This window comes from Eleutherodactylus coqui, chromosome 6 (genome assembly GCF_035609145.1).
Source record: "Eleutherodactylus coqui strain aEleCoq1 chromosome 6, aEleCoq1.hap1, whole genome shotgun sequence".
Classification (NCBI taxonomy): domain Eukaryota; kingdom Metazoa; phylum Chordata; class Amphibia; order Anura; family Eleutherodactylidae; genus Eleutherodactylus; species Eleutherodactylus coqui.
In genome coordinates, this window is record NC_089842.1 from 144,836,155 (window position 1) to 144,862,277 (window position 26,123).

The 26,123-nt window shown below is 42.1% G+C and overlaps 1 protein-coding gene across 1 annotated transcript in view; it reads right to left on the bottom strand.

The window, feature by feature from the left end:
• Positions 1–16,125: 16,125 nt before the first annotated feature.
• SLC17A7 (solute carrier family 17 member 7) overlaps positions 16,126–26,123 on the bottom strand; it is a 93,290-nt gene continuing 83,292 nt past the window's right edge. Inside the window, exons 6-12 of the mRNA XM_066607817.1 lie at positions 25,992–26,078; positions 24,904–25,046; positions 23,872–24,021; positions 20,886–21,018; positions 20,398–20,508; positions 18,332–18,459; positions 16,126–17,954 (exon numbers count right to left, since the gene is read on the bottom strand). Of these exons, the coding sequence (XP_066463914.1) occupies positions 17,613–17,954; positions 18,332–18,459; positions 20,398–20,508; positions 20,886–21,018; positions 23,872–24,021; positions 24,904–25,046; positions 25,992–26,078 (1,094 nt within the window). The 3' untranslated portion in view covers positions 16,126–17,612. The remainder of the gene's footprint in view (positions 17,955–18,331; positions 18,460–20,397; positions 20,509–20,885; positions 21,019–23,871; positions 24,022–24,903; positions 25,047–25,991; positions 26,079–26,123) is intronic.

The window sequence follows — 26,123 nt, forward strand, 5'->3', positions numbered from 1 at the left end:
CAGGCTTACATCCAGTGCTGGAAAAGGCCAGGAAACTGTGCTCACACTTTCAGCGTTCACACCCAGCCACCTCTCGTCTGGTGGAGGCACAGCAACAGTTTGGGCTACCACCCAATCATTTCATCTATGACGTGCTTACACACTTGAATTCCATGTTGCATATGTTGCAGAGACTAAACCAGCAGCAGAGAACGATCATGGAGTACCAGATGGTGTATGTCATTAGCAGACACTATATGGAGGTCGATCACTTGACGCCTATGGAGTGACTGCAGATCAAAGACATATGTGCCATTTTAGCCTGCTTTGTGGAAGCAACCAAAATGGTCAGTCGTGATGATGCACTGATCATTATGACCATCCCTGTTGTCTTCTTGCTGGAACAAATGCTACAGGGCCTCAGAGACAATTATTGTTATCACAGGAGGAGGAAGGGAAACTGATCTCCCAACTGTCTTTTCAGTCTACAATAACTCAACATGGCAGGGAGGGTGACTTTAGGCAAGAAAAGGGCAGTCTTCTCCAATATGTTTCTCCACCAATTGGAGAAGTGTAAAAGAGGAAGAGAAGGGGGATAATATAGGACCAGAAGCGGGGGAGGGGGCTATGCAATGTTTCTTCCATCCATTAACTATTCTCCATGGATGGGGGGAGCAGCCAAAGGAGACTCCTAAACCTGACACCCAAGAATGCATGCCATCACCCATAAGTACTTTGAGGCATATGGGTGCTTTTATGCTGCAGTGCTTGCAGAAGAACCGTTGCACAGCCCACATCAAAACATCAGATTATTATTAGGTGGCCACCCTCCTTGACCCCTGCTACAAGGCCATAATGACAAATCTCATTCCTGCAGTGGAGTACTGAGTGAAAACGAAGGGTTTACCAGTAGCACTCTTACAGACCCAATCCAAATGGAACTAATGACATACAAGAGTCACTCAGGGACATGAATCTTGAGCCCACAAACAATCCAAGAAAAAAAATACTGTTATGGTAGAATAAATGGACTTATAGAACCTTAGGCATCCTTATATGCTGCCGCAGTATCTTGATTCCTGCAGTGGAGTGGGACCTCAAAATGCTACACTATCAGGACAGACTGTTAAGCAACTGGAGCACAGTATTTCCCCATGGCTGCAGGGATGCATCTGCAATGGATTACAGCTCAGTAGCTCAACGGCTCATGGCAAACGGGCAGGAAGCCACCACAACAGCACAACCATATGAGGGTCAAATAATACTCCTAGACTGTGATGACATAATGCCACCATAGTGTTACTGAAAAAAGATCTGGAAAAAAACTGGACAAAGACCAATATTACCCCCACCCCAATACAGTGACTATATAAAAGTATATACCAGATTTACACAAGACCTTACAAACCATATAAGTGATTTCAGTATCCATTATATCCAGTGATCACAGGTATTGTCTCCTCTGGAGTCATTCACTTTCCTTTTTTCTTCATCTGGGTCAGACCATGATGATGACTTCTCCTGGTCAGAACTTGTCTTTGCAGACTTTGACACACAGACATTTTTAACTCCTCAATCGTCTAGGGACCTAGCTTTATTCAACAAACCTCCACATAATCTCCTCATCCATAGTGCCCCAAATAGTGCTAATGCCACCTGAGGTGACCCACACAGTAATAATATCCCTCTTTTGTGCTTCCTGCAAGCCCCACAGGTACTGTTGTACTTTGTCACCACCGGAAGCTAGGGGTTTGACAGGGCTTGCATGGAGGAACACCCCTGTCACGCCCCTAGCTCCCGATTGACTGAATTGTTGAAGGTCCTTGAAGGTCCTAGCAGCGTCTGTGGGGATTTTTGGCTGGCTATTATTAACTTTAATAGAAGTCGGAATTGACCATCCTGATTCACAACACATAATACCGACAGAAACCAACTATTCCACTAATTGCTCATCACTATGGGAACCTTTAATTATCACCCCTAGAGCATGATGGACAATCCTGAAAGAGGTGTGAAAGAACTCAGGGTAGCAGCAAAACAGATGACCCCTATTTGTGTGCCTGCTATTAGAAAAACATTGATTTCAACTGCTTCATTACCACTATTGAAATTCATGTGAGTTTGTTCTACGTACGAGAAATATAGAGCAGCACCTCTCTTCCTGCTTTTCTTTTCAAAATTGTGCGCTATAATGCGGAGTTTGAATAGTCCAAAAAAAACAAACTTTGGTTCATAAGCTGCAGCTTCAAGCGTATTAGTGCATGCGCCCATCTGTTTTTGCCCCAAGAATGGTGTCCATGGAAGGAGTCCACGAAGTAAGCTGCTGTTGTCCAAAAACACATCATGGCACGTCGAAAGTTTGTCTGGATGTTCCATAATGCTACAAGCTAGCATTGGTTACAAAGGCTACAAACCTATACATAGCTAGTTTTGATCTCAGATGGGAAATGTTTATCATTGTATAAGCCTATGCAATGCTTTGGGACCTAAATACATCAGCAGCAACTGCACAAATTTCTCTGATAGTTTGTTACAATGTATCATTGGCCAGAAAATATTTGAATCCACTGGAAGTAGACAATGAAGGTTCCTACTGTACATGGAGTCTGGCTTTGCTTTTAATTTTCAGTCATTGTTACAAGGCTTGTATAAAGAGTCTGACTTTGGCTTGAAGAAATGCTGCCTTCCAATAGGTGGCACTGTGGAGGTTTTATTCCATCTCTCTTATTTGCATATTACCCAGAGGAGTGTGCATGCCCATTTGAGTCTCCACACTCACCGTCTAGGTGCTCTCCCTAAGGGCTTAGTCACACGGGCGTTTATTGCCGCGATTTGCGCATGCGCATGCGTCCGGCGACTTTTTAAAACCATTGCTTTGCAATGGTATCGGACACATGAGCGCTTTTTATGCGCTCGTCCGATAAATTAGAGAACAGAAATCGCAGATCGCACCTATCTGCGATCTGCGATTCCTGTTCTCTTCTCTATATGCGCTCAACGGGGCCGGCGGCAGCAGCGCCGACCCCATTGAGAACATATAGAAGACAAATCATTCTTCTCTGCCACAGCTGTTCCAGCTGTGGCAGAGAAGAACGATGTTTGCCCATTGAATTCAATGGAGCGGCAATACAGCCGCTCCATTGAAAGCAATGGGCTGCCGGCGTGCGCGGGGTTAATTGTCGGGAAGGGGTTAAATATATAACCCCTTACCTGCAATGCATCCTTAAATGTGAAAAAATAAAAAAAAAGGATGTTCTCACCTGCTCCCGGCAGCTGGAGATCCCGGCGGTCGGCCTGCAGTGGGTGTGAAGGAGGTGTGACTCAGGCTTGCCCCTGATTGGCTCAGCCTGAGCCAATCAGAGGCTGAGCTCAGTCACACCCATTCATGAATTCATGAATGGGTGTGACTGAGACTTGCTTCTGATTGGCTCAGCGCTGAGCCAATCAGGGGCAAGCCTGAGTCACACCTCCTTCACACCCACTGCAGGCCGACCGCCGGGATCTCCAGCTGCCGGGAGCAGGTGAGTACATCCTTTTTTTTTATTTTTTCACATTTAAGGATGCATTGCAGGTAAGGGGTTATATATTTAACCCCTTCCCGACAATTAACCCCGCGCACGCCCGCAGCGCTTGCATTCAATGGAGCCGCTGTATTGCCGGCTCCATTGAATGCAATGCGCTGGACAGCTCCGGCCCGTTTCTAATGAAACGCGGCTAGGAGCAGATTTTCGGGCGATTTTTGGGCCGATTTTTCGGCGCCGGTCACGCGATTTGCGCATGCGCATCCGTCATGCGATGCGCAAATCGCGTGAAAAAACGCCCGTGTGACTAAGGCCTAAGGGGAAAAGACAGCTTTTCTGGTTCCTACTGAGTGACAGCAAGTAGAAATCATGAAACCAGTGAGGAAGTGATAAAGAAAGTACATTGGAAAATTGTATGGAATTTCATTATACACAGAATAAGATTTATCGTCTGAAACCTCAATAACCCTTTTATCTTTTGGGGTGTTTGTTTTATTAAACAAGGTTGTATCTCACTTGGATTGCCTCAAGAATCCAAATAGCCAAAAACAAGCTCTGAAGCAGTTAAACAAGTGAACCTTAAACCTATTACATCATCTATCTGAAGGCTTTTAGTAAAGTCTCGGTTTTCATTGTTCCCCTTGACATAGGAGCCTGGTGCTCAGCTCTTGGCTTCAGTGTGATGCATGTGCTTTTCTTCTAGATAGAAGCAGATGCTTGGGGAATAACATCCATCCCATAGATAAAATACACATATCCACCGAGGCGCAACTATAGTATTTATAGGGGAATCAAGTGAGAGGCTATTCATTACAAAGTCAGCAGAGTGTAATGACAGGGGCGCTCAATGCAGGATTTAGGGCTTATTACCTGAAACAGTGGCTACTAAGGAGCTGCTCCAAAATAAGAGAAATAATCCTACTATAATGCACCCAACTCCAAGGAAGCAGAATCTGGGCATTCTGACATGAATTAATGATTCAACTCTTACAATTGGCACCATCTGCCTGCTCTGACTAATTGCAAAGAATGATATGGTGATTCTTGAAGCCATCACACAGAGGATACTAAAAAGCAAAAATTCATGAAGAATATGCACAAGCGTAATGATGATCCTATATGTGTCTTAACTAATATAGACTACAATGATATAACCGGCATCATCATTAGTTATAGGCAGTGCTGTGGTATATTGCACCAGTGATTTCACAGCTGGGGGGCACAGGCTCATGACTAGTGGTAAGCCCTGACATCAATTATGATGGATTATGTTAATGTAAATCTGGGATTTACAGTGACCTATCACCTGTCAATCTTGCTAGTTGCTAAGCAGAAGGCATGGTACTTGCTTGTTGCCCTAGAGTCATTCCTGGTTCCCTACAGGCTCTGTCATGCTGTTGCATATTCTGGTGCATCTAAAGCACGGACTGCCCCATTAGTTATCCATGTAATGCAGAATCCTTAAGTTGCACCATCACAACCTCCAGTATCTACCAAACCTCAAAAAATCGTATTGCACACACCCCTTAAATTTGCAATAGTTCATAAAAGGTTTTATTACTTTTGTTCATGGTATATCGAAACAATGTTTAGGGCAATATAGCTCTTCATCAAACCAGGAGTGAAAACATCAGGACTAGAGATGAGCCAGCATACTCTATGAGGCAAACTACTCGAGCGAGTAGTGCCTTATGCGAGTACCTGCCCGCTTGTCTCAAAAGATTCTGCTGCCGGCGCGAGTCACAGGTGAGTCGCGGCGGGAGCAGGGAGGAGTGAGACAGAGATCTCCCCTCCGTTCCTCCCCACTCTCCCCCGCCGCTCCCCGCCCCCCACCGGCCCCCGAATCTTTAGAGACGAGCGGGCAGGTACTCGAATAAGGCACTACTCGCTCGAGTAGTTTGCCTTATCGAGTATGCTCGCTCATCTCTAATCAGGACCCATCCTGGCGGAGCTGTTGGCTGAGTCTACTGGATGATGCTGGAGGATCGTGAAGGGGGGCCTAAGGTTCCAGTTGTGATTCTATTTGTGAGTTTTGATTGATTCTCTGGTACATTATATTATATGCTCATATCCAAGTTGTTTTAGAGTGGAGCTCAAGGAAGAACACATTGTGTATATCATAAGCATGAATTAATAACGAAAGATAGATATATAGATAGATAGATAAAAGCATAGATATGAGATAGATAGATAGATGAGATAGATGGATATGAGATAGATAGATAGATAGATAGAGATAGATATCAGATAGATAGATGACATACCGTGTTTCCCCGAAAGTAAGACCGTGTCTTACTTTCTTTTTATCCCCAAAAGCCCCACTATGTCTTACTTTCGGGGTATGTCTTACTTTACCGTATTTTAAGCAGGAGGCGGCAGTGACAAGTGCAGGGGACGGCGCGGTGACGTATGGAGAGGGGGGCGGCGCGGAAGTGGGCAGGAGGCGGCACTCATTAGGATCAGACTAAGGCCGCCTGCACACGAGCGGAAATCCCGCCGCGGGATTTCCCGCGGGATTTCTGCCGCTGAAAGTTTGCATAGGAGTGCATTACAATACGCACTCCTATGCAGACGGCCGCGGTTTGGCCGCGCGAAATCTCGCGCGGCAAACAAACAGCGGCATGTCCTAATTTTCTGCGGGGCACGCACTCACCCGGCCGCCGGCTCCGGTCTGCGCATGCGCCGGCTGCGCGGCAGCCGGCACATGATAGAGCCGGGGCCGCCAGGCGCGGGTGAGTACGCGCTCGTCCCTGCAGGTGCTCGGGTCGGATCGCGCGGCGAGAATTCTCGCTGCCGGATCCGACCCGCTCGTCTGCAGGCGGCCAAAGGCAGCAGACGCGGTGACGTATGGAGGGGGGCGGCGCGGAAGTGGGCAGGAGGCGGCGCTCATTAAGATCAGAGGGAGGTGGCAGACGCGGCGACGTATGGAGAGGGGGACGGTGCGGACGTGGGCAGGAGGCGGCGCGCAGCTAGATGAGAGGGAGGCGGCAATACCCCCGTGTTTCCCCGAAAGTAAGACATATGTCTTACTTTCGGGGTACGGCTTACCATTGGCCGACCCCCCTGAAACCCCCGATACGTCTTACAATCGTGGGTGTCTTACTATCGGGGAAACACGGTAGATGAGATAGATAGATATGCGATAGATAGAGATAGATAGATAGATAGATAGATAGATAGATAGATAGATAGATAGATAGATAGATAGATAGATAGATAGATAGATACAGATATGAGGTAGATACAAACATAGATATGAGATAGATAGATAGATAGATAGATAGATAGATAGATAGATAGATAGATAGATAGATAGGAGATACATAGATAGTAGATAGATAGAGAGAAAGAGAGAGAGATAAATAGATAGATAGATAGATAGATAAAAGCATAGATATGAGATAGATAGATAGATATGAGATAGATAGATAGATAGATAGATAGATAGATAGATAGAGATAGATATCAGATAGATAGATGACATAGATATGCGATAGATAGATAGAGATAGATAGATAGATAGATAGATAGATAGATAGATAGATAGATAGATAGATAGATAGATAGATAGATAGATAGGAGATACATAGATAGTAGATAGATAGAGAGAAAGAGAGAGAGAGAGATAGATAGATAGATACAGATATGAGGTAGATACAAACATAGATATGAGATAGATAGATAGATAGATAGATAGATAGATAGATAGATAGATAGATAGATAGATAGGAGATACATAGATAGTAGATAGATAGAGAGAAAGAGAGAGAGAGAGATAAATAGATAGATAGATAGATAAATAGATAGATAGATAGATAGATTTATACATGAGGAAATTTATTTTAAACTGGATCATTAACATTAACAGACATTTTGATGTCTGTGCTCAGACACCATTTTCGAGGAATCTGCTGGGACACCAGCACCAATTAGTCATGCCTAAGTGATTTCTGATTCAAAGGGAGTGTGTGTGTCTTGTGATGGGTGGGAGGGCTGCTTGTATGTACATGAATCCTTTGGGGGATCACTGAGCACTCAATGAAGTGTTGCACGTCTTGGCAATCCCCCAACACCTCTAGGTAATGTTTTTGTGAGCCCTTAGTCTCCCTAAGTAATTACCCTAGAGACCAGGGATGTGATGGAAATATCCTTCATTACACCAGTCTGACAGGGAGCAGCTGGGAGCTGGACCAGCAAGATGATGAAGAACATTTTTGGTCAGATCTCATGTGATCATGTGTTCTCTCCCTTTTGATTGATATTCATTATGTTGATGACATAGCTTGCTGCAATCTGTCTTACTGGCGAATGTTCATTATTATACTTATGAAGAAAATCTTGCTTTGCAGTTATGCAGCCAATTCTACAATATTCATTTGATAGCACCTGCACGTGCAAGAAATTGTATTCATTCTGGACACTAATTTCCCAAGTCTGTGAACATTGTCAGTTTCCATCTGTGTAGTGATATATATCTTGATACAATTAATTTTGGAAGATCATCAAATGCCTGATGCAGACATCAGATTCACATCATTTTGGTGACTGAAAGCTGTCCTTGATTTCTGATCTTAATACCTTGTGCCTGACCATGAAATCTGACTTTAATATCCAAACTTGACTACCATACCTGACTGACACCGGACTCTGCAACCAGACCCAATGCCTGATTTTGGTTCTTCCCCCCTTTACCTGACTTTGGTATGTGACTGACACCTGATCCTTATATCTGATTCTGACCCTGATGCCTGATAAATAACATTAATAGCTGATGTCAGTGCCAGGTTCAGGGTCTATCAGAATCAGGTACCACCCTTAGGTCCAGGGTCTTGGGTTGCGATCGGATGTCAGGGCATGGGGTTAAGCTGTGGGTCAGGTATTGGAACTAGGTATCTGTCAGTAAATTGGAGTCTTTGCATAAAGCTAGGTGCACACTTGCATTAATAAACTTGTATTTTTACATCCGTGTGCAGTTTCATGTGCAGTCCATGTGTCCATTTTTTTTACTTTAATATGTCATCCATTTTTCACATCTGCAAACAAATTAAAAAAACACGGCCAATTCTTCTTTTATCATCACTTAAAAACAGACAGCACATGGATGCACAGCATATGGGTGATCAGAATTGTACATGACATGAGTTTTTTCTCACAGTTGATGTGTGGGTTAAAAAGAAATCTGTAGAGCAGAGGCGTAACTTGAAGCTCCTGGGCCCCGATGCAAAACTTGTAACAGGGCCCCCTAACTATGATGCTTTACTCATAGTACTGGGTTACCTATATGGAGAAGAGAGGCCTTAGGGGCCCCCTAAGGCTCCTGGGCCCGGGTGCAACCGCATCCTCTGCATCCTCTTAAATGACACCCCTGCTGTAGAGTATGTTGCTACTTTGACTCATATTGGTCTGTATGCTGTCTGTAATGAGATCCTTTTTTAATCAGACTCTACATGGACAACGATAAAGAACGCTAGTGGGCTGATGGCCTAATAGACCTTTGACACTGGACAGAAAAGGCCATATGACGCACCCCACAATCCCACACAGGCTGCCTGTGGATTTTAATGCAGAATTAAAAATGGCTTATTACCTACCTGTAATTCCACATCAAAATCTATAGTTAGGCTTCTTCAGTCGAACGCCCACAATACACAGAGAATATTGATGTGAATAGGTTTGTTCTCATTAATGTTAAAAATAGGACCTCTATCTTTCTGCGTATTTGCACAGCAAAGGTCCCATAGAAGCCTATGGAAGGGGCGCAAATGCGCAATTCCGTGAAAAAATAACACATCTGGACCTCATTAGGCTAAATAGCCTTTTTAAATCAAAGCAGGAGGGGGATGGGGGCACGTGTGTGAACAGGCCCTGCATGCGCAAAAAGTACAGTACAGTGCATCAATACAGGCACAAATCTTCCTTCTTCATGGCACAAATGCATTGCACTGAAAAATGCGCAATTGTGCATGCGGTTGTCTAAATAAGCCCTTATATCTATGGATTTTGGTGTGGAATTCCATAGCTGAGGATTTGGTTGCATCTTGCGATGTTATTCCATCCCATGTAAAAGGTCCCTAAAGCAAAATGTATCTTTTCAGGTGGTTTAAAAACACCATTAGTAATAGTAAAATTAATCACACTTTAATTAGGTTCTTTTTTCACATTGACATTTTCTTGTTGTTTTTGGAATACGTCTTTGATGGACCACCCACAGATCCCATTGATTTCAATAGAATTTTAACTGTTAATAAAATGCTTGTTCTATAATCAGTTAAAGGGAATCTATCAGTTTGCACATACTGTTCAAACTCCAGGCATCATGTAATAAAACAGGAGGAGCTGAGCAGAAGAAATCTGTAGAGCAGAGGCGTAACTTGAAGCTCCCGGGCTCTGATGCAAAACCTGTAACAGGGCCCAAACTATAATGCTTTACTCATAGAACTGGGTTAGCTATATGGAGAAGAGAGGCCTTATGGGCCCCCAAGGCTCCTGGGCTCGGGTGCAACCGCAGCCCCTGCTGTAGAGTATGTTGCTACTTTGACTAATATTGGTCTGTATGCTGTCCGTCTGTATGCAGGCATCATGTAATAAAACAGGAGGAGCTGAGCAGATTGATATATTGTTTCATGGGGAAAGATTCAGTATAATCTGTGTTTTATGCATTTAAACCTTTGTTCATTCTGCCCAGTTAGCAGAGTTTTACAGAGGCGCATTATTGGAATATGAGAAACTAGATGGTTGCATTGACAAGTTGCCACCACCTGGGCTCTTCTGACCAGACTGTTAGGAGGTGTTGGAACCAGTGGATGCGTGAGGACACGCACACAAGGTGACCGGGTTCAGGATGACTTTGACAGACCACCAGTAGTGAGGATTGTCTGATCATCCGATAAGGTCGAACAGCTCCAACTGTTTCATTATACACCCTTCAGGTGGCACCACAGTTACAGGCCCCTGTGTATGTTGGAACCATTTTCTGACACTTGGCTGAAGGACATTTGGCCTCACAGTGCAGATTGCATGTAATGCCTTTGACACCCACCCACCCACCCACTAAGTGTTCAGTTTTCCACAATAAATTATCTTTATGCACTGATATTGTAATCACTTACTTATATCAATGTTACAGTCACATATAGAAAGTTTTGTTTGATTATGACAACTCCCTCTAGGTGCTTGATTTTGTTGACAATAAGTGTACAGGTTATACTGTATCTTTCCCCATTAGGCCTCTTTCACACGGGCTACAAAATCGTTGCTATAAAATGCATGTATGTGAAGCTCATGGTTTCCAATGGGTTCTTTTAGGCTACAAAACATCTCTCACGTGAAAGAACCCATTGGAAACCGTGGGCTTCACATACATGCGTTTTGTAGCGATGAATTTTTAGCGAGATTTTGTAGCCCGTATGAAAGAGGCCTTAAAAAACTACACATCAGTCTGCTCAGTTTCTTCTGCTCCATATCATGCTGCCCACAGTTTGGACAGCATGTTCCAGCTGACAGACTCCCCTTAAATCCATTTTGATGTAAGTAGCGCAGCAAGTTGCCTCATTCTATTTGGTCTATGAAGCAATCAGATCTTTCTAATAATGCAATGTCTTTCCATCCTTTTTCCATCCCTCAGTCTATTTACTATAATGCACCTAACAAAAGATACATTTATTGCTCCTTTTTCTGCATATTGATGTTTTGCCTTAGTTGTTATAATTTATTTCTTGTGCATTTTAAACTTTGCTAATAATTTCCATAAGCAGATGGCAAGCAATGCTCCTTATTGTGATGTTAAAAAGCATGCCAATAAAACAATTGTATATTCTACAGGATCTGTTTATAATATTGGCATAAGTGTTAATGGGAAACTTTCATCACAACAAGAAATTTGTAAGATAAAAACTATTAGGTAGTACCCACTAAATACCTACCTCACCCATAAGTGCTGCTCGGGATTCTTTAGGGCCCATTTAGACAGGACAAATTTTGGGCAAACGATGCCCGACACTGGTCGCCACACATGGGAGCTAGTGTCGCTGGCTCACAGTGGGGTGGCTGGACGATATTTCACTCCTCGCTCTCCCCCACCCCTCTCCATTGACTTAACATAGCGGCCGTTCAATACTGAGTGGCTGCTATTTACACTGAGCAATCAGCGATCTGCTCATTGTCCATCATTTATGCACCATAAACAATGGACAATGAGCTGAACGATCATTGTTCAGTGTAAATAGCAGCAGTTCAGTATTGAACGGCCGCTATGTTAAGTCAATGGAGAAGGGCGGGGGAGAGCTAGAAGGGAAATCTACTCCAGCCACCCACCCACCCCCCTGCTGGCTGCTCTGTGAGTGAGCCAGGGATACTAGCTCCGGTGCAGCAGCACGGTAGCGAGTGTATGCAGGGACGAGTGTCGGATATCTTTTGCCCAACATTCGTCCCATCTAAATGGGCCTTTAGGCAGTGGTAACCAAGGATGGATTCTAAGGCTACTGGTTAGACTTTAGGCTTACAGGTGTGGGTATTATAACAGTTTAAGGACAATGGTGGACTTCATAGTTTACAGCATGGTGAAACATGGATTAGATTTTCTGGATGCTGGACAACCAAGGATCAGGTTCTTTGGATAGTGGTGAACTGTGGATAAAATTTAATGGAAACAGGTGAACCATGGATCAGATTCTTAAGATGTTGAGAAATATTATGGATTTTATGGACACTGGTGAACAGCAATGTATCTGTGTCTCCAATTCCTTCAACCTTACCTTGCATTGATTCTAGTTATGCTTCCTTTTCAGCAGAAGCAATTTACTGCATACTATACCTCAGTTCATGAACCAGGGCCAAGGTAGTATGCTTTGGGGGTGGCATAAAGATTAATGTGATAATAACAATAGATTCTGGCTTGGTTTCCTATTCCCAATCATTGTTTTGCAGACTTGTTAAAAAGTTGTACAATGATTTGAAGGAATGCTGCCATCCAAAGGTGGCACTACAGAGGTATCGTTCAAGCTTCCTTATTTGCAATAACAATAGAGGAACTCACAAATAATGAGCATGGTTCCCATCTGGGCAATGGCACTCATGGCTAACCTCTATAAGATTATTGCATTCAGAGTAAATAAAGTTTGCAAAGTCAACTTACATCTTCTCATGCTTATTACATGCCTTCATTAAGACCTACAGTAAAATATAAAACCATACTTGAAGCAATTTAGAGATAATGAATCATAGTAGGGAACAGGGAACAATTATGGGGCAGATTTCTAATCCTGTCTATAGTTAGACAATATAAACTTAGACCAGGCAGTGTAAGAATGCTCCAAATGTATCATAGCTCTGTTGGATGATAAATTTGGTGCCTCTATTGGCTTATTTTGCACCAAACTTTGCATGAATTTGCTGCACATTGTCACATGTAAATCATTCAGCTTTCCCAATAATCCATGCCACTGGAGGTATAGGAACGTCTAAAATGCATTAAAAACATGGTACCAGATATGTACGCCATTTTTTGGCACAAAATGGAGCAAGAATAATGGTGCATTTATCTCAGTAACTCCCCCCCTACAGAGCACAGCTCAGAACCTCCGCATGGTCCACTAACCCAAACTACTCCACGATATTTCCTTTAACTGCATTGTTCTCTGCTTGAGTAAGCACAGCTGGTGAATCAGCAACCAATTAGGATATGATTAATGGTGAACGATTGTACGAGTTGTTAATGGGACCCTGAGATGGAAAGCCCAGATGCGATGACACTAACTGCTTAATTATTGACCAAAGATTGATTGTTGATCCCCAGGGTCTGGAGGCACGGGTGCATTGTACTGTGTCTTGTCAAGAGATGTAATGTAGTGTTAACAGATTCATAAACCTGCACTGGTACCCGCAGCACCATTAATGACACAGCCCATAAATTAGTTGACCAATGAAAAATGATAGTATGTAGCAAAAGAAGATCCAGAACCAAAAAGCAAAATTAACATAGATGGATAAGGACATCCAACATATGGGGGAAGATTACTTAGACTAGTGCTTAATATACTAGTCTAAAACCAAAGTTGGAGCAAGATGCGCTTAAATTATTATAAGGTGCACATTTCTGAATACATTTGGTTGTTATTGGCTGTTCATGTGCTGCTATGTTCTACTGCTGTATTTTTTATGGATCTGATGAAGAACTTTCTTTACATTTAGAAACACGTTGTGCTCTGCAGTGAAGTTATTTGTTAATAAGCAATGATTTTGGTTTCTGGAGTCGAGGTAGTGCTATCTAAAGTGCATAATTCTGTTTTATATTACTGCTTATTATAGGTCATTCTTCTATCTATATAGGCGTCTTCAAAAGGAAAAATCTCTTTAAGAGCAATTCTATCCCAAATTTGCAGTGGATGCATATTGTGCAATATGTATGTGATCTGTATTGCAATACAGCAAATGTCACCCGAAAGGTTCCAGATCTGAAGCCGAAAATAAATTAATAACCACCACCAGTCATTTGGTTTGTCTATCAATCTTCCATGAGGGAATGCATAGGAAAAGCTTTGAGCTATGTGGACCAATTCTGCTGGAAATCAGGAGTTCTTGATCAAGAAATGTGTCTCAAAATTGTCCTTAAAGCTGAATTTATACATTGTTCAATGTCACGGTAACCTTGTATTCATACTAGTTGGGTAAAAATACAGATTTAGGCCTCTTTCACATGGCCGTAGGTGTTTTTACGTGCGTAAAATTGTGTGAATGGGCACACAAATCTAACATTTGTGCACTCGTTCAGACCGCACAGGCCCTGGCACATATACGCCGAGGCCGCAATGCTGTTGCCTACTCTTTCCTCCCCCTCGCCGGCTCTCCTCCTCTTTTCTTCCCTTCGGCTGTTTGCAATGGGAGTGGGTGGCATGGGGGTGGAGCTAAGCACCCACTCCTTGTCTGCACCCAGCAATGGGAGGGTGGAGCTTAGCTGCCCTCTCCCATTGCAAACAACCAGTGGGGAGGAGAGAGGAGGAACATAGAGGGACAGAGTTTAGCTGTCACACCGCTAAACTCTCTCCCACCTCCCTTCTCTAGTTGCTGTCATTGGCTCCCATAGGAGTCTATGCAGCAACCGACATATTCCGGTTGGAAAGATAATTCCATGGCTATCTTTTCGGCCTGGCTTGAAAGCGCCTGGCACTATATTGGCCCGGCCGGGCGCTTTTACGCCGCGGGAATACAGCCATGTGATCTGATGCATTGGAATCCAATGCATTAGATCATAGCGTATATTGGCCGGCCATGGAAACGGCGGCTGATATACGCTGGTGTGAAAGAGCCCTAAGGGCTATTCACTCTAGTGTCAGGGTTTCCTTTCACAAAGGAGCCATGACATCTCATGTATTCTAGATATTTTTTCAAATTGATGCCAGTTAATCCTGACAGATCCTATTTACCCATAAAGAGGTCTTTCAGGATTCTGTTGCGTTTTTTGAATTTTAGCGCTGTAGACCACCATGAAAAATGGAACCTCTGAAATATAGTAACATAGTATGTTAGGCTGAAAAAACCTTGCGTCTATCCAGTTCAGCATATTATCCTGCAATGTTGATCCAGAGGAAGGCAAAAAAACCCTGTGATGTAGAAGCCAAAAAGACAAAAGGAATAATACGAGCATAAATAAGCGCGAGCTTATGGGTACCCTTGCATGGGATGAATGTTGGGCATTTAAGCACCTGACAGCCATCCCAATGATCATTGCTCCTGGACTTCGACACAGAAGCGATAATTGCTCACTGAGCGGAGGCAGAGTGCAATGCAAATCTCTTCCAGCCGCCCGCCTCCATTCACAGTAAACAGGCAGTCATTCATAGATGAACAACTGCCTGTTTAAATGGGCTCACGGTCGTTTGATCTGAAAAACTTTTCACTCACTTGTCCTGTCTGTTACCATGTTTACATGGAACTACAGTTGCCCGTAATCGGTCTTTTGAGAGATTACTCAGGTGACTATTGGCCCATGTAAAGGTACCTTAAGACTTTGTGCTAAAAAGTATTACCAATAAGCTCTTTAGACTGAGGCTAGGTGCACACTTCTATTTAAAAAAAGTATCTAAAAAATTATTTGTTTTTCATCCTTGTGCAGCTCAATGTGGCCTCTATATTTGGTCCTTATTCGGTCTGTGTGCCCATTTTTTGTGATTTTCGTTTTTTCCTGTGTGCCACCCGTTTTTCACGTCAGCAAAAAAATAAATAAACTGAAACATGTCCAATGCTTTTTTTCTACATCTTCAAAAAAGAACGGACTTCAAGTGTACTGCACACAGATGGCATCTGAGTGCGACCCATTTTTTAATTTTTTTCTATCCCCATTGACTTCAACGGGTGAGTCTCATCCATAAATCAGATCGAAATAGTGTATGCAATGATTTTTTTCACACAGTCTGTATCTACGTGAATAAACTGGGTCGTGCATGTTGCACCACAGAATATTATGGGTCTGTATATTTTCCATGTGTAGGCTGTTTTTTTTTAATGGACTCCACCCAGACTTAAAGAAACACTAGTGTGCCAGAGGCCTAAATGAGTAAAGACAAAGACATTATTGTAGTGATACATTGTCAAAGAGAAATACAACAACCACCATGCTCTGAATCGGAATATCATTTATTATGTACAATTACTGCACATGTTTAAGCCATTTTATCTTCAAAACCATCACCCCTCCCAGAACACCTATCCTTCCGCAGTTCCAGTTCTCCCTTCTGCTGCAAGCTTAATATGTACAATGCATTAGGTTTGGTTGATGACATAGCGGATACCAGTATAAAGATCACCCTATTGCTCTGATCACATGATCTGCACTGAAGACATAAGATATCATAGCTGTTATACTGCTGGAGTTAAATGCTTTGTCTGAGAACTGGAGAAACCTACAGCGCTTAACAGGTTAACATCTGTCATCTTTGGATAAGGTCTGAAAAGTCCAGAAAGGGCTTTGGCATGTGAGTCCAAAATGCTTGGTATTCATTAAAACTGAAACAATGAATTGTTTTGGTGAGGGCACAAGTTACGCCAAATTTACTGCAATGTACAATGAGGCCACACAGAAGACTCTAATGTAATGCACTTATCATTCTCTGGACAAGTGGACGCTGACTTGAACCTTAGAAGTTAGATGAAAAAGCAACAAAATATAGTTGACAAGTAACGTAAATGGTTTGGATTTTTTGCCATCATGTTGGTCCAAGAGAGAACATAGCATGCCATGAGTTGACTCACCATTGCCAATCACACAACAACACACATGTGCCTTATCAATTTCACCAATCACAAAATAAGCCCCACGGCTGGGAAATGACAATACCCACCACAATGGCAAATATACACCACTCATCCCCCACCCAAATGGACATTTACCCATACAGTGACCCATAAGACCTTAGGGGTAAAGAAACAGAGGGATTTTCTTGATATTCAACATGGGATGATATCATATATTGCTCCTTATTCGGAGACGTTTTTCATATACATATACATTTCTCTAGAATTTTTCATATATATCTTTAAATTATATTATATCTTTAAATAATATTTTTTTCTTTATATTTTTTGAAAATAAATAGAAGAAACAAAGAAATGTTCAAAGGTATTTTGGTGCCCAGCCTTGTCAGGAGATGTGTGCACTGAGGGTAGTGCCCATCTTTTTATTTCTGGTTCACGAATACTTATCAGCGACTAACAACCCACAAAAAGTGTACATTAATGTAAGTCAGTGTTCATGTCAATGATAAGCCTCACGCATTCATTTGTTATTGCTTCCACACTTAAACGAGTGACAGACATTTGGAGACATGTGCCTTGTGGCAATCTACACAAGAAACAAGCAAATCACTGATACCAGAAACAGAATGGGCCCTTGGACACCACAAAAAATTATGAGGGTGGTTGTGGGGCACTGAAGGAGGCACTGCCTTTAACCCTTTATGGTAAATAATAATGCAGTAAAACAATAGAAAGGAAGCCACGGTGATCATGTAAAGGGGGGAGGCTTGGCAACACTGGTTACCGTTACAAAATTCTTGCTCACCCTCAGTTGGAGTTGAGACATTGCTATTGTTTTACTTAGACATCTGTATGGGTGTATTTTCATGATAAGTCCCTTTCTGTTGCTGTCCCATATAGGTAGGGGTCTTTGCCCTGGTCCTGAATGAACTCTTCCTTCTTCTCCCACTCTGCTGGCCAACCGCCATTGGCGAAGCTTGTGCTTTTGGTGGCGCCATAGCTGCCGTATCCACCGTAGCCCTGAGGCTGATCTTCACTCTCCTCAGCAAGCTCATCTTCATGAATAAACCCACATTTCTCATCAGTGGTTTCTTCTGGTTCTGCCCATGGCTGCTTTTCTCCCGAAGCAAATAGGCCGTAGAAGATTACTCCACCGTAGTGAACAAGAGAAGCAATAAGGAAGACATACTGCCACTCCTCTCGAGTCTACATTGGATAGGGAGTTGAATTGCAGATAAAAGACAAAAAATTAATGCTGTTCATATTAACTAATCTAATGTTCTCTTTCAGAATATATCTAAAACAATTGAATTTCATGGTCTTCACATCTTTCATTAGATAAATAAGTATAAATTTAGCCAGTTAACAAGTACTAATTACACCTTGAAATGATGCTCTACAAGCTCTAATAAGGATGTGCCAACCAGTGATGGAGGGATAGAGCAACATTACAGTGATGGAGCCAAATGAATGGGAATACCAGTGTAATTATAGACTGGTGGCAAAATGTCAAACTCCATCCATTATTCATAGTCAGAGAGTGTGATTAAGAATTCATGAATTTTTTGCCCTTATTTCCATACCTTGTGCTTTGTCATGGCTCCTACAATCAAGGGACAAACCATTCCAGAAAGGGTTCCCACACCATTAGAAATACCCATGAGAATACTGGCGTAGCGAGGTGCAATGTCCAGGTGATTTACATTAAAGCCTAAGGTATGAATAGAATAAAAGAATGACCACTATGAGTAACATCCTGCTTAGGTTTTTAACTCTCAGTGTTTAACTGCCTCGTTTGTATCACAGTTGTTTCTCAATAGTGCATTCCCTTTTGGATAACCTTACAGAGGCTTCAGAGGACAAATATATAAAAAAAACTAAATGGTCTCTAAAAGTGTATTTTCCAAAAATATGCATGAGATAATTAATGTTTTTGACTCGGAAGTCTACTAACAAGAGATTAAATGGATGTTGCATTGAAGAATATGCATCAAAGGAAAACTCCATCCAGTACAAAAGGCATTCATGCACTCTAAACAGAGCTGCAGTCCCTTTGTATGTAGAAAGCGTGGGGGTTCATAGTTTATGTGTCCCACTTATGTTATCCTCTGATATGCCTGTTTCATATAACATCTGGATGTTGTTGGGTGGGTTTTTCATTTATAGTCTGCCAAATGGGAAGACAGAATACTGCCTCTGCAGAGCCACCTATTGATGGCAGTATTCCTGCAAATCAATTTCAGACCTTATAGCAAGCCTTGTAACAATGACTGGGAATATAAGCCCAAACTTTTATATTTTAGTAGAGAATATAGAGTCTATGTGATGACAGTAATACCTCCACTGGTAAAGAGGTAGGTCCAGACAGGGGCGTAACTATAGAGGATGCGGTTGCGCCCGAGCCCAGGAGCCTTAGGGGGCCCATAAGGCCTCTCTTCTCCATATAGGGAGCCCAGTACTATGAATAAAGCATTATAGTTGGGGGCCCTGTTACAGGTTTTGCATTGGGGCCCAGAAGCTTCAAGTTACGCCTCTAGGTCCAGCTATAGCTACTGAACCATGGCACAGGAGCTTCTAGCTACTTCTTTGTTGGTAGAAGAAGTTGCTTATCTGTTATAGGCTGCTCATAGATCGTTAGGATCTAGATTGTAGTTGGGAAACTGCTATACCAATCAATGGAATACTTGCTTTGATTGTTGGAATATCTGTTTTTCAGCAATAGAGGACTTGGATAGAGTAGGTCTATCATCATTTTTCAGAAGGTGGGCCATTAGAGGGGTTCTTCCAGCTAGACAACCCCTTCCCATAAATATAAATATCACGGAGTGAGGCTCTCTGCTCAGGAGCATCTGTACAAAACAGAGCAGAGGGCTGTGGCAGAGTGCCACGTAATATCTCACTAGCGACCACCTGCAGCTTCCCAAAGGGTGATAACAACTAATCATTGAGGTTCAGAGTTTTAGTCCAATGTATAGGAAAATATAATGAGGTATCTTGTTACAGTATGTGATGCTAAATAATCTTGTACAAAAAGACAGAAGTATCATAGAAGTGATACCTTTGTCTTTTTTATAGAAGAGTATTTAATATCACATAGTTTTAGCCCAAGAAATTAGTAGTCTAGTTACTAGTCCCATACACACTTTCTGAACTTTATAACTAGGGTTGGTGGTTGTGATTGGCTGGGGTAAAATCGGACTGATTTTCACAGAATCAGATCGGGTACGCAAGGCCCAATTTATGATGAAAATTAGCTTTTCCATAATGCATTCTGAATTACAGTAGTGGTGGCTCAGTTGTTAGCATTGCTGCCTTGCAGTGCTAAAGTTCTAGGTTCAAATCTGACCCAGGGCAACATCTGCATGAAGTTTTTCAAGGTCCATGCAGATGTTGTTCTTAATGAGATTTCAACCAAGGACACCAACAATGCAAGGCAACAGTGCCAACCACTGAGCTACCAACACCAATTTCCATGCAATTTGAGGGCATTTGGCTGCATTAGGGAGGCCAAATTAGTGAACTCAACATTTTCTCCTATTGACTTTAATGGGTATCAGATCATTCTGGTACCTGAGTATTTTTGGAAAATCGGGCTGATCACTCTCAACCCGATTATTCCAGTAATTGTTCATCACTATTCATGACTCACCTGATATAGCAAAGCCACTGAATCCTACTGCTAGAACAAGGAAGGAGATAGCTACTCCACGGGTGTGTGAATAGCCAACAACTAGAAGTAGAGTAGCTTCCATGCCAAAGCCTATGGAAAATACAAAGAGATATCAACACACTTATTGCCCCATCTAGCTCACTTGGTTTCTGGAGAACACATAGAGAAAATGGAAATATTCAAAAAATACTTTTTTTCAAAGCCCAAAATGTACATTGATCCCCAGTTATTAGCAAAATGGACTGCATAGGATACAAATAATGGCCTACAACTAGGTGATGCCAGATTTGAGTCATACAAGAAAACATTAGAGCTGCCAATGGGTGCTCCAGTGGTGTGATAGCCTATCACTTATTACAATATGATATCAGGCTAGACAGGTTGGCTTATGCATTGAGGTCCAGAAGCTACTGACTGGGTTACTAGGCATATGTACCTATATTGGCATAGTAAAGAATTTGACATACCTCCACAGTTCATCATCTTACGGACATTGGTTGTAGACATAATTCTCTTGCTACGCAAAAAGTCAGCAATCTGTCCTCCAATGGGCACTATGATTGTCATAACCAAGTGTGGGAGCGCAGAGAGAAGTCCGACCTGCAGGACATATACACTTTAAAAAACAATACTATTCTGTATGATTCAATATATATATAGATTGCCTTCATACCTTTGAAAGTAATGTCCTAATAAGTGATGTACACAGAATTTATAAGGAATACATATAGTGAATTGAGAACTGTGCAACTCCATCTGCAGCCACTGTCATCACCCCACCTTCCTGCATGCATGAAAGTCAGAGGTCACAGGTAATCAGGAAAAAGCCAGGAAAACATCAACCAAGGAATCATTGGATCTGTAAACTCTGGGGCAAAAATCCTGTGGACCCAGTCAGAGGCTGGCCATTGATCTGGGTGCAGACTCTGCATCTAAAACCAGGGCAAAATCTGCTGTGTGAATGAGGACTTAACCTGTTTACCTCTGCCTGCTGTACCAGAACCAAACTCATAACATAATTGCAATACCAAAACCAAGCTCATGATGTAAACACAGCCTCGAACAAAGCTCATAGCATAAATACAGAACCAGAACCAAGCTCATAATGTGAATACAGCTCCAGAACCAAGCTCATAACATATGTACAGTATCATAAACATGCAGATAGCATAAATACAGCCCGAGAACAAAAATAGTTGTGGCCACTATTATCACTTGAAGGGCTTTTCAAGGCATTTGTATTGATAACCTATCCTGAGGATAATTATCAATAGTTGATTGGCAGGAGTCCACCATTTAAGACCCCGGCCAATCAGGTATTCGGGTGCCCACTGTCACCGGCAAAACACACAGGATGCAGAGCAGAAAGCTTTTACCCCTGTGTAGTGAGTGCTGCTGGTAACTGCAGGCACAGAGACCATTAAAAACCATGACAGCTGCACCTGCAATAATGAGCACTGGACACTACACAGGGGTCAGAGCATTCTGCTTCGTACCCTATGATTGAACAGCTGATCAGTCAGGGTCCCAAGGTGCGGACCCCAGCTGATCAACTATTGATGATCCTGAGGATAGAGGAAAGATCCAATTTCCCCAGCAGCACTCCTCAGTTCCAGGTAACTGGCCGGACCAGCATGATGCAGAAGCCACAGTGGAACATGAACCGGTTCCCAGAGAAAGACCAAGATATAATTAAATGTGTCAGCATCAGAGTTACAAAATTGTAGAAAAACCTTTATTTACCCATGACAAACACAAGACAGCGACGTTTCGACCTATTGGTCTTTTTCAAGCTTGAGAAAGACCAATACGTCACAACGTTGCTATCTTGAGGATAGGTCATCAATAAAAAAAATGCCTGGAAAACTTCTTCAAGCGATGATGGGGGCCACAAAGCGGACCCACTATCACTTAATGGTGGCCACAGAGGGGACCCACTATCACTTAATGGTGGCCACAGAGGGGACTCACTATTACTTAATGATTGCCACAAAGGGGATACACTAAGGTGGAGGACTGCAGAGCTGAGGATCGATTGAGGGGTGCAAGAGTGCTGAATGAGAGGCCATAGAAGAGGATGTTACGGTAGTCTAGCTGGGAGATGATAGCATATAATAGTATTTTTTTTTTACTCAGGGTTGAGGAAAGATCATATTGGAGAGATGTCTATGAGATGGAGGTGGCTAGAGCTTGTATGGTTTGAAGTAGAGGGCAGAATCAAATGTTGCATTGAGACAGCAGCTTAATTGGACTGGTGAAAGTATGGAGTTATTAATTGTGATTGATGTCTTATGAGGGTGTTGAGACAGACTGGTGAAAGATGATGAGTTCACTTTTGTCCATGTTGAGTTTTAGAAAGCAATAAGAGAAGAAGGAGGATATAGTTGATAGACACTTTAGGAATCTGAATGGTAGAGCAGTAACATCTGGGCCAGAGAGGTAGATTTAAATGTCATCAGTGTAAAGGTGGTACTGAAAGCCATGGGATTCAATGAATTGTCTTAGATCAAATGTGTAGATAAAAAAGAGTAGGGGGTCATAGGACAGAGCCTAGAGGGACACCAACAGGGAGAGAGTAAAGTAAGTGTGATGGTCTCACATTTAAAGGACAAGGGGAAAATGCCAGTTGACACTGGAGAGTAAAAAAGACGGGTTAGGGTCACGATGTGCACAATGGTAGGGTTGGGGATAAGGTGTGATGGGATTGGGTCAAGTGCAAAGGTGGTGTGGTGCGATTTGGAGAGTAGGGTGGAGAGCTTTTCCTCAGTAATGGTGGAAAAGCAGGTTAAGGGCAAAGAGAACAGAGTAGCTGTATAGAAGAGTTGCAGGGACTGTAGGTTGAAGTTTTCACTGAGGTCAATTTAGTGTAATAATAATGAGGCTTTCACTAAATGATTACCGGTGGCAGAAGTCCTGAAAACTGTAATGAACTGATATGCAAATTAGATTTAAAAATGATTAAACTTTTCAATATTACTGGAAGTGGAATACCTCTTTAACATTAACATTTAGTCTTAGTACTTTAATACCACAAAGAGATGTAGCCGAGAGCTGAAGAGTAAATTAGGGTTGGTAGAAGGTTGTTTAAGAAAAAGCCACAGTATGATTAAAGAGCAAATAGCTACAGAGAATAACAAATCATAGAGTTTATGGTTTTGTTATTTTCCACTATCAATGTAAAAAAAAAATCCAGCACCAGATGATGAAAAGGCACAAGAGGGTTAGATTGCTTCTTTCATCAGATTACATGAGCTGTTGACAGAAGTTGTATCAATCCTGCCCTGAAATAACCCTGTTAAACTGGCTTTTAGGCTGGGTTTTATGACTTTAATGGTTCTCTCTAAGGGTTTAATCAAAACCGCATGATGCTAAAATTATTTATTTAAATAGACTATTGATCTCAGCTAGATTTAGCAAGTCAATAACACATTGTCTACCACAGAATATACATACCTTACTGATTTCAAAGCCAAACACTTCTTCAAAGTAAGCTGGCTGGCTAATCAGAAGAAGATAGAATGTCCAACTGCGGCAAAAGTTGGCGACAATGATTGCATACACTGGCATTGAGGTAAAGAACTTTCGCCAGGGTGCCTTAAATTTCTGCAATTAAGCACAATAATTATAAATAAATAAATAATAACAGCTATAGAACCAGTGAAACTATACGAATGCTTAAAAAATGTACTTTGTTGTAAAAACACTGTGAAGGATAATTTAAAAATTGCCCCATTCATAGACATATGTGCCGTAGAAGAAAAGTATGCAACTCCTATGGGGCCCTTGAAACAGTGACCCCCAGCTTAGGTTGACTTCGTTTCTCCTCTCAATGAGCAATATTAAAGTTTTTTTCCATTGATGGCCTATTCTTAAGGTAGGCTATCAATGACTGATCCATAAGAATCTGACCTCCAGGACTCCCTCCAATTAGCAAAATTGAGGGACTACTTGCTGAAGTAGGGCTTTGCTACAATACCATATGCAGCCACACAGATAAATTACTGTGCTGGAATAAATAATTTTGGGAAACTACCCATCCCTTTACCCAAAGGATAGGATGGGGGAACAATTTGAGCATCATGCTATAAAAAAGATTTAAGCAAAAGTGGGGTTCAAAAGTGGGTAGATCGGTTAGAAACAAATGAGGATCTCTCTTAAAATGGGCTAGTTCAGGTAAAAAAGACCAGAAAGATCCTCTGGTGGATCCTCATTCTGACATATGAACCATAAACTCACTATATGAGATCCAGTAATGGCACATAGTCAGGTATTACAAAGACACAACCTCTGGTAACTTATATTGTAGAATTATATACCAAAACCATGCTATTCCCTACTTGAGCTGCTCTATACTTTACTTATCAGCCTTTAATACTTTAGACTCTTGTCTACTCAATTCGTTACAGTCTATATCATTACATACAGCTACTGTATACATGGTATCTCTTTTTTTCCTCTGTTATTAGTGAACAATAATTGACTCACCACTAATGGGTTCATGAAACCTGTGGATTCTCCAATGCTTTCTTCTATGTATTTCCTTTCCTCCTCTGAAATAGTGGGATGCTGTGCAGGACTTTCATAGGACACAATAATCCAGAACATGTACCAGAAAATCCCAAAGCTCCCTGGCAGCAAGGAGAATATAATTTACTGTACAATTTTAAAAAATGATAAAATGTCTATTCTGACATAATTAGTCTTATTTACATATATTTGTATTTTAAATACATTTTTGTTAATTTATTTGCCCTTTTATTAAGAATTGAATGACTTGTTTGGTGTTATTGTTAAATTAATTCTGAACTTTGGACAATCTCATTTTGTTAGAAAGATCCCTTGATTTGAAGTTGACCATGTCCTACTGGTGGGACCCCCAGCAGTTAGCTCTAATCTGTAGAGGGGACCTGGCAACAAGTGTTCATTTCCTCTGTAGCACCACCACAGAAGAAATAAGGCATTACATCATACTCAGTGTGCTGTTTGTGTAAATCATGTAATTGCTCCTCTTTCTCGCTAAGTGATCAGGGCCTAAATGAGAGACTTTCCTCTATTAAGATCGTATGCACACAGCAGAGCCATGTGCGGAATCCAACCCCAGCGGCAATGGCCTCCGCGAGTACCTGCTTTCTGAATCTTGAATCTGTACTGCGGATGGTCCGCACGGCTCGCCGTCGGGCATGCGCAGTACAGATTTTTTTAAAAAAGACTCCAGCTTTTTCCGCAGAATCTGCGGCCAATCAGCAATGTCAATTGCAGATGGCACGCGGGTCGTACGGCTTCCATTTACTTCAATGGAAACCGTCTGTGCGGACATCGCAGAAAAATGGAGCATGCTGCGATTTTACATCCGCGAGTGTAAACTGCAATTGGTTTCCGCTCGTGTGCGTGAGGAATTACTTTTGCATAGCATGTTGTAAGCAGTATTTGCTGCAGTATCTGGAGGTAGTCGCCCGCCCCTGATTCTGCAATTCAAATCTGCCCGTGTGCATTCGGCCTAACTCAGAATTCCTGACAGAATATTAAAAAATATGTTTTATAAAGCCAGGAAATGCCTTTAGATGTTAACTTACCATAGACATAGAAGACTGAGCTCCATCCAGTATACTGGACTAATACCCCAGCCAATGGCATGGCCACCACTGCTCCAGCATAGGAACCTATAAAATACTGACATTACCAACCTGGAAACATTTTGCCAATGT